The sequence below is a fragment of the Corvus moneduloides genome, chromosome 12, assembly GCF_009650955.1.
Source record: "Corvus moneduloides isolate bCorMon1 chromosome 12, bCorMon1.pri, whole genome shotgun sequence".
Lineage (NCBI taxonomy): Eukaryota > Metazoa > Chordata > Aves > Passeriformes > Corvidae > Corvus > Corvus moneduloides.
This window is the reverse complement of record NC_045487.1, coordinates 19,554,232-19,563,496: the sequence shown is the minus strand read 5'-3', so window position 1 is coordinate 19,563,496 and position 9,265 is coordinate 19,554,232. Positions and strand designations below refer to the sequence as shown.

Genomic DNA, 9,265 nt, shown 5'->3' with positions numbered 1-9,265 from the left:
AACACTGCTGTACACGCCAGGAGTGCACCCCAGCTCCCGCGCCGTGGCAGAGCCGAGGAAAGCTCCCTGCGCGCTCCCTGCGCTCTCACGCGGGCTGGGAGGGGAAACAAGCGACACACGGAGCAAATACTGCGGGCATTGCACCGGGGGCATCGAGAGGGCAGCGCCGGGCGGTGGGGCCGAGCCCGCCAGCCCCACTGTTTCCACAGCCGCGCTCCGGGGCCAGCCCTCGCCGACCCCCGGTGCTCGCTGCCGGCCGAGCCGCGCCGACGGGCGGGACTCCCGCGCTGACAGCGGAGCGGAGCGGAGCGGATCGTGCCTCCCCCCACCCCCGGGGGGCTCCCGCCTCCTCCCGGGCTCCCCGCGCCGCTGCCACCCCCGCGCAGCGCCGCGGAGCCCGCGGGGGCGGAGGCGCTGCCGGCGGATGCGCTGGCGGAGCGCCCGCCGCGCGTCACGGCGGGGAGGGCCCCGCGCCTCGGCCGGGACATAAAAAGCGGCGCGGGGAGCGGTGGCGGCAGCAGCGCTCGGGGAGCTCCCGCGGCCATCGGGGAATCCCTCACTGAGCCCTCACTGCGGCCCTCGCTCCGCGCAGCACTCCGAGGTAAGCGCGGCTCCGGGGCGGCTCTGCGGGGCTGGGGCTGTGCGGGGCAGCGGGTGCTGACGGCTCCGCTGTGCCCGCAGCCCGTGCTGTGCCCGCAGCCCGTGCTGACGGCCGTGCTCTGCCCGCAGCCCGATGACTCTGAACCGCGGCGACAAGCGGCGCGGCAGCACGCCGTTCGCGGCGCAGCAGCACCTGCACCGCCGCAGCATGCCCGTGGATGAGCGCGATCTGCGGCCGCTGCCGCCCGACGAGCTGTCGGGCTTGGTGCGCTGCACCTCGTACAGCCCCGGCGGCGCGCACCGCCAGAGCTGGGCCTCCGACTCCTCCGACTCCGTCACCTCCTCGGGCAGCGACTCCGACGGCAGCCTCTACAAGGTGATCCTGCTGGGCGAGCACGGCGTCGGCAAGACCAGCCTGGCGCGCATCTTCGGCGGCGTGGAGGACTGCGCGGACGCGGAAGAGGCCGGTGAGGGCGCGGGGCACAGCGCGGCTCGGAGATGCCGGGGACCCCCGCCTCGGAGCCTCCCCTGAGGCCACCCCCTCCCAGACCACCGGCAGGGATGGAGGACAATAACTTCTTTTTCTGAACTTTTTTTTTCTTAATTTTCCGTAGGCAATACATACGACAGATCAATTATAGTTGATGGAGAAGAAGCGTCTCTCGTGGTGTTTGATATATGGGAGCAGGTACTTACAGCTTTTTCCTTATGCTTTTGCTTTATGGCTTGGTCTGTAGTTCTCTTTAAAAAAAAAGTAGAAATGGAACAACTGTGCCTATTTCTTCAATCAGACAGGTGACATAAAAAAATTAGAATTCGTACTGCCTTTTGTTCTCTCTGCAATTAATTTCTTGTAGCTAGGCAGGCAGTCTAAAACCCTGCATAGCGCTGAGCGAGACTCTCTTAACGCTTTGAATAATCAGCATCTTACATGAGCAGCCAAGGGAATTACTGTAAAATTAGAGGTGGTCAATCTGATCAGTGCACACTTGATACTCTTTCTGGAAATGAGAGGTTTCTTTTGTTTTGTATTTTAAATAACAGAATCTTTGAAATTTTGGGGAGGTTGGCTTACTTTTACTGACTTTTTATAAAAAAGCTAAGAAAAGTATCTTCAAGGTGCTTACAGTAATAAATCATTACCCAGCGTGGAATAGATTTTTCGGCACAATAAATCTATTTCTTGTCTGTTGTTTCAGGATGACAGCCAATGGCTCCAGAACCACTGCATGAAAATGGGAGATGCCTATATTATTGTATACTCAGTGACAGACAAAGTTAGTTTTGAAAAGGCTTCTGAGCTGAGAATCCAGCTGAGAAGAGCAAGGCAGACAGAAGACATTCCTATTATCCTTGTGGGAAATAAAAGTGACCTGGTCAGGTCCCGGGAAGTCTCAGTTGATGGTAAGAGACACTATGAATTTTGCAAGTGCTGCCTAAAGTAGTAGCAAAGGATATGCAGGATCATGGCCAGCAGGAACGGTTTGGGTTTGATGTAGAAAAGTGTATGATTTGAGGTACACTGGGGAAATGGAGCCAGCTGGTTCATGCTGAAGGACTTGGTACCACAGAAAACACTGGAGATGGTGGTGGGGGAAGATGTGTGGCTGCACAGAGCTCTGAGCTGCAGCGGGAGAGAAAAATGCATCACAGCTGCAGCTTTAGCACAGGGCTTCGTGTAGGACTATTAAAGCCGGCCTTTATTTGCATGGTACATGTGCAGCAGCCCTTGCTAGGCTCAGGATGTGACAGTCTGAGCTGTGCCATGTCACGGAGCCCAGGCAGCCGTAGGAAAGGGGATCCCACACAGCCTGTGCAACCCTTTCTTCTGGAGGTGACTTTGAGTCGAGCTGGTGGGACCAGGCTCACACTACTCAAAAGTCTTTTTGTATATCTTCTCCAGTTGTGATCAGTGAGAATCCTTTCAGTCAGTTCCAGCTGCCATTTAGGTACTTAGAGCACAGGAACCACTGCCAACACCACAGTATTGATTCTGCTTGTTTAAACATTTTGTGAGGCTTTTTGTTTGGTTGGGTTTTGTTTTGGGGTAGATTTTTTTTTTTTTGTTCACCACTGGAGAAAATACTCTGAAATATTGGTGCCTTGATGATGAACCATCTCTCCCTATCTGTTTTGCCATGCTCCCAGTGTTAAATTCCTGCGCAGAAAATTTCCGGGAGTTCGTCAGGAGAATATTACTTTTTTTCAGGCTGGGGCAGGGCAGGGCTGACCTGTTCTGACATCTGTACTTTCCTCAGGTTTACAACTCTGCCTTTATTTACCACAGCCGACTGTGGAACTTCATGCTGCAGCAATGTTTCAGGGTTAAATGCTTATGTCCAGAACACTGAACATTGTGTATTTCAAAAGCCCTGGTCAGATCCAGTGGTGCACAACCTTGTGACCTCTACCAGTGTTTTCAGTGACTTGACCTTGTGGCCTGTATCAGGTCCATTTCTGTTGGTGTGGAAAATTCACTTGTTACAGCAAGGCAGAGGCACAGAATTGCTCAACAGCTTCCAGAATAAACCCCATTTCTTCCTGTACCTCACACTGTTCCATATCAAGCAGCAAGCATGCTTCCAAGGGCCTCTCCTAAATCAGCTTTAGCTTTTAAACGGTACAGGGACAGCCTGGCTGAAGGACTTTGCTGCCATGTGTTCATTCCATTGATCAAATGAGATTTCTGACCATACCACAACAAAACCAAGAAGAGTAAGGGGGTGAAGCTGTGAGAGCAAATTTGGGTTTTCCTATTTTGCAGTAAAGCTGTTTCATGGCATTGAAACCACTCCCCTAACTTAAAGCAAATTTTTGTTTTGTTTTTCTGCCAGTATATATGAAGACAAAACGTCCATCTCCACTCACCTTCTTTTTTGTCTTTCCATGCAGAGGGCCGGGCCTGTGCTGTTGTGTTTGACTGCAAGTTCATCGAGACCTCAGCTGCTCTGCACCACAACGTGAAGGACCTGTTTGAAGGGATCGTGCGGCAGATCCGGCTGCGCAAGGACAGCAAAGAGGACAATGCCCGCAGGATGGCCAACACCAAGAGGAGAGAGAGCATCAGCAAAAAGGCCAAGCGATTCCTTGGCAGAATTGTGGCAAAGAACAATAAGAAGATGGCTTTCAAAGCAAAATCAAAGTCTTGCCACGACTTATCTGTGCTATAGGAGCTTTCAGCAAGGCCAGGTGTTGCACATGGGATGAACAAGCACCTGACTGTTCAGAGAAGTGTGTAGATGATCCTCGTGGTGGTAACAGCAATGACTTTTCCTTTGAGTCTCTCGTTAATGCCTTAAGGTGCTCAAGCAAGTCTGGAAGTTACACTACAGTGCTTCATTGATAGATGGTTTAAGTTTCAATGTGTGCAAGTAGATGAACTGACTTGAAATATGAGGCTTGACATGCCCACTGTGTACATATGTTCTATATCTTCTTGTCTTGTGGATACCAGAGATGCAAAGATAAGAAAGGATGATAACTATCACCACAGACTTGTCTCGTTTGCAGAGCAAAACTTAAACTTGTACGCAGGCTCGTACACTCCTTTTAGTATAAAGCAAGCAATGATAAATCTTTTTAAATTTAAATGTAGGGAGGGGGGGTAGAACCACAGTAGAATGGGAGAAAACAAATTATATATATATATTTAAATACAGAACAGATATCATTTTATGAAGTTAATTTGCACTTCCATTAACTGTTATTCAATTAATTGGTTACTTGTTTACATGCAGATTTTATAATAAAATATTATTTCCTGTTATAATAAACTGTGCTTTTCTCATAATGTGGATAAAGAATGAGAGAGCAGTATTTTTATACTGACTTTTTTCCACTGTACAAAATGTTATACACAGACTGAAGATTTACATGTGATAAAGTTCTGGAACAAGATGAATCAGGAAAATCCTGTGTCCTTTTCTTTAACAGAGAGTTTCTTTAAGAAGTAAACCCTGCTTTTATGAGCACTCTACTTCAACAGCTCTTCTTGCAAGAGGAGGCCCTGACCCTTCATATTATTTTTCATCCTCAACCTGGTTCTCATCAGCTCTGGCAGGAACAGGGCTTTATATACTCCCTTTAGTTAGATTGATGTCTTGTGTTTATACTGATAAGTTGAGCCCTGTAATGTTTGAAGTCCTCTCCTGGCTTGAAGGTCTTGTGTTGCAGCCCATAAGCAAATGCAGGAGGTTGGAGTTTTCCTTTTTGGCAGCAGTATAACTGTCCAGCCTATTCCCACTCCTGTAGATACCGTCCAGTGGGTTCAAGAAGTTCAAAGCAGCCTAGGAAGGGTGTTTGAAGGAGTTGTAGGATTCATTTGTGTACAGTGGCCTTCAGTGCTGTCAAAGTTTTCATGGCAATTTAGTTATAATCCTCATTTTTCCAAGATTTTCCCCTATTTGCTATTAATGAAGTTCGAACAGGTTGCAGTGCAAGAGCTGGGACTTACGACATTTTCTTTATAAATTCTTCTTCATAGAATGTATTCTCTTAAAGGTAATCCATAAACTCAGTTCTCAAAACCCATAAAACACACAGTTCTCTGCCCCATTCCACTTTCCCTGCCTGATTCCAACTCATTAGAGATTGTTCCAGCTGCCTGAGAGCCCAGTTTGTCCATGGTTTTGAGGGGCTGTGCTTTCCCAGAGCTCTGGGAGGCTGCCTCAGGTCTCACACCTTACACTGGGCTTCCAGAGCTCAGGCAAACAACTCTCCATGGAGTTACCTCAGTGCTCGGGCACTTACCAGGGAGCAGTGCAGGAATTCACATAGGGAGTGACAAAATTTGCAAATTAGCATCTCCTGCTGCGCTGCTGGTGGGCCTGGCTGCTTACATGCCCACTTTAGCTTGTGTTGCTGCTAACAGGTCACATTTCTTATGACAAGAAGTGTTGCCTTTGTGTTCTGAGTGGTCTAAAGTGAATGGTTCTGTCCTGCAGTCAAAGCTCACATTTACCTGAGCAGACATTTTAATTGGATTTGGCTTTTTTCCCCACTAGCCTTGCTTTCTGGCAAGCTATTTTCTGTTCTATATCTATTATTATCTGTTGTATATCTCTTATTATCCATTATGGGACATCTGACCACTGTCAGAGTATGGCACCAGGCATCTCTGTACATGGAAGCTTTTAATGTCAACACCAAAGCAATTGCTCTAATCCTGAAAATTCAACAGCGAGAGTGTCCAAATGTGGATAAATGTGGCACATCCCTATTCAGGTACATACCAAGGTTAATGACAAAACTGCATCGTTGTTGGCACAGCCTCGGGCTTCTGGTTGCCCTTTGCTTTCACAATGGCCAGGAGAGGACTGACCTGTCTGATTGATTTACAAGATGAAATGCTGTCCATAATAAATACAAGGAATGGGATGCACACCCAGAGTGCAAGATTGGGCATTTCACAGAGCAGCAATGATGTGTTGCATCACTGCGGCTTCCAAGACTCTCCAAGGTAGTGGTTACCAGCTGTGATTTTTGCACACTGACATATGAATCAGACTTTTTACTGTTCATGAACTCAAAGGTCAGTTTTGGGCAGTTCTTAAGCCTGAGATATTTCTGAGGAGCTCTAGCACATTCCTAGTGGCTCATTTAAACTGTAGAAAAGAATTTGTGTTTTGCAAGTATGTCATACAGGACACTGTGAGACAATAAACTGTGGGTCACTCTAAAGGAACGTGGGCTAATCTAGAATGTTTTCCATCGGGTAATACTGTACAATAAATTACTTATTCAAATCCTCATGATATAATTTTTTTTCATTGATTTGTTTGTACAGGTATTAGCATAATTCAGCCATGGCTCTTGAGAAGAAGAAGGTTTGTTATTGCACCTCTGACAATAATCTGCTCTAGAGCAAGATCATATTCTATGCTGTAGAAGTATTATTATGAACACTGTTTTGCAAAGATCTTGAAACTCCTGGATGATACTCTACACAGAAAAAAAAAATTGGGTATAATTTAGTGGAATTTCCAAGCAGACTTTTTGGAAGCACATATGCAGCACTAGATAAAAACCAGTAACAGGCTGACAAATGTCTCTAAAAATCAACTTTCTTCAAAAGGTTATCTGTATCCTCAAACATTTGAAAGTCATCTATAAGTTTTTGTAATTTGAGATGTTTTGCTGGTGTGGTTACTCAGATTCTTGTCACTAATGCAGTGAATCTATCGTGTGAAAATAGTGAGTCCCAGACAGCAACATTGTCTCTAATTGTTGCCAAAGTAGAACAGAGTATAAGGGGTAATGTGTGAATTTTCATATTTTTTGCCATTGCACATCAGTTTTAATTTGGAGAGACAGTTCACACAGTCATTTAATCTTTACTGCTTTCTCTGCTGCTGCCAGCTGAAGTTCCTACTACTGCTAATTGTGGTGGTGGATTCTGTGTTGGCACAAATCCATTTGGAGCAGCCAGTTATTAACAACCACAGCACAAGGACATTGTCTTTTATATGTGACACGTGCTAGGAAAACAAATCAAACCCTCTGTGCTTGCTGTGATAAACCAGACTGCACATTCTTCACCATATGAAAAATCTAAAAAATATAATTCCTCCACCTGCCAAAACCACGAAGCATAAAATCATGTCACATAAATATAGACGAAATGTTATCTGCTGGGGAAGACTTGAGATCACCAAAAATGAAGTTTTACTCAGATGCATTTTCTCAAAATAGGACTAGAAAAATCAGAGCATGATCTACATAGTAACATTGCATAACATCACCATTCCTCACCAAGAAGGAAAATACAGTGAGCTGACAGTGATTAAGACTGCAGTGTATGACAGAAAACTGGTAAGATGTAGTCTAAAAAAAGTGAGTTAATGCTCACTTATATTTACTTCAGTGCTCTTAGTTTTATTAAAAGACAATACAGGTTTAATTTCAAGTACATCACAGAGACCTGAAGGAATCTACAGTTGCAATCAAACGTGATGCCTGTGCATTCCAGGAGGGTCCTTTAACTTATAATTACCCACAAGACCTTTGGCATTGTAATGGACACCTTGACTCCCTCTTTGCAAAAAGGAGCATCTGAACACCAATACTACTGAAGATACAAATCTCTAAAAATTGAATTAGCAAATGACATCAACTGTCCTTGTGCTCTATGCCATGGTTGTTGAACAGAGAAGTAAAAGATAAAAGAAAGAACAAATTCCAATTGCATGTCTGCAAATATCTCTGTAGCCCACTGTTCAGAATTCAAGGGGGAACAACATTGTTTAACTAAAAAATGTACTGAGGATTCTAGCACTAGAAGGTATGAAGCAGGCTGAAGAATTTACCTCACCAGCAAAATAGTATCAGTTATGTACCACAAAAATGTTCTGCCCACTGGGTAAAATGGCAGTTGTATGTCTTAAAGACTTTCCTCTCTCTTGCTGACTTCTCCCCCTCCCCTTTTTCCTATTTATAAATATGCTGCTGGATGAATCGTTGGAAACCAATTAGGAGCCTACAGATCTCTTTTTTTTTCTAATAATACTCATATTTATCACAGGAAATGAAGAAAATATTAATCTGAACTACAGTTTAGTGCTCAGGGACAGAGATAAATATGTTTGAAAATATTAATTCTTCACCCTCCTAAAAAAGCTTCGCCAAGTTCTTGAACTTAGGGGCTGGAGAATGGAAAGGATTTGGACCACAAGTGCTCCTGCTCAGAATAGTTTAGTCAGACCCAGGAAAATCTCCTCATCTTGTTCCTGGCACTAAGTCCCACTTCCATCAGCCTCATTATATTAACATAAATAATTATGGCACTGTTAAGCTTGCAGTCCCACTGAAGGCTGTGACCCTTTCTCTGGGAATGACAGCTTTCAGTTCAGTAGGTGCCTTGGCAGAGGAACAGTAATTTTTGTCACATCTAAATTGGATTGTTGTAATGCCTTGTGCTTAACAAAGAGCTTCCAGGAGCTGTGGGTAGGAGGAAATACAGCCCTGTAGATGGAACTGGCTGTGGCAGAGGAGCACAGCACTTCTGTGTGCAGGTCTGGGCTCCTACACTTCTCAGCTGAAGTGATGACCCTAGAAGGGCTGTAAATGCCATTGGACAGCACCAACGTCCAAAATGCCTCCCTTTGCTGCACGTCTCTTGGCTGGCTACAAAGCTTGTGGGACACCCTACAGAGTCAGAGGCATTGCTTGGATTTGGAGCGCTCCACAAGAGCAAACTCTGCATTTCTAATGGCAGCGACTGAGGTAGCTCATTACAGGTGTTGGGGCCACCACAGCTGAGAGCATTTGATGCTGCACTGGGACCTACAGGAGGTCCTGCCCTGTTCATTCCTCCTGCAGGTCAGGGACCCCTGACTGGACTCACACAAGGAGCCTTAAATCCGTGCAGTTCCTTCCAGGCCTGGCGCAGGAATTCGGAGAGGAGAGTCCACCACTGCCCTCAACGAAAACAATAATGGGCTGTGGGTATCAGCCAGGTGCTGAACAACTTTCTCAGAGATTTTTCAGCTTTGGGTATCTCAGTTGTGGAGCACCTTTGTCCCATGCTTTTCATGTCAGCTGCAGCTTTATTTCTGCAGCCTCCATGGTAACGCATTGTCACCCTTGCACTGCTCTGCTGCTGCACGACTTACTGGGAATCATCAGCTGTAACACGAACCTGGGCCCCCAGCTCACTGCTTTACATAAT

General features: G+C 46.1%; 1 protein-coding gene across 1 annotated transcript; it reads left to right on the top strand.

Moving 5' to 3' along the window:
* The first annotated feature begins 482 nt into the window (after positions 1-482).
* Positions 483-4,501, top strand: RRAD (RRAD, Ras related glycolysis inhibitor and calcium channel regulator). Its single transcript, XM_032122048.1, has 5 exons — positions 483-601; positions 730-1,067; positions 1,215-1,288; positions 1,800-2,004; positions 3,493-4,501. The coding sequence occupies exons 2-5, from the start codon at positions 734-736 to the stop codon at positions 3,768-3,770; spliced, it is 891 nt and encodes a 296-aa protein (XP_031977939.1). The 5' UTR covers positions 483-601; positions 730-733; the 3' UTR covers positions 3,771-4,501.
* Positions 4,502-9,265: the final 4,764 nt, after the last annotated feature.

What these genes read in the sequence shown, in the direction of transcription:
- RRAD (XM_032122048.1), top strand. Translation starts at nt 734, where the DNA reads ATGACTCTGAACCGCGGCGACAAGCGGCGCGGCAGCACGCCGTTCGCG. An exon ending in CGCGGACGCGGAAGAGGCCG is followed by an intron (nt 1,068 to 1,214) that starts GTGAGGGCGCGG and finishes AATTTTCCGTAG; the next exon opens with GCAATACATACGACAGATCA. An exon ending in TGTTTGATATATGGGAGCAG is followed by an intron (nt 1,289 to 1,799) that starts GTACTTACAGCT and finishes CTGTTGTTTCAG; the next exon opens with GATGACAGCCAATGGCTCCA.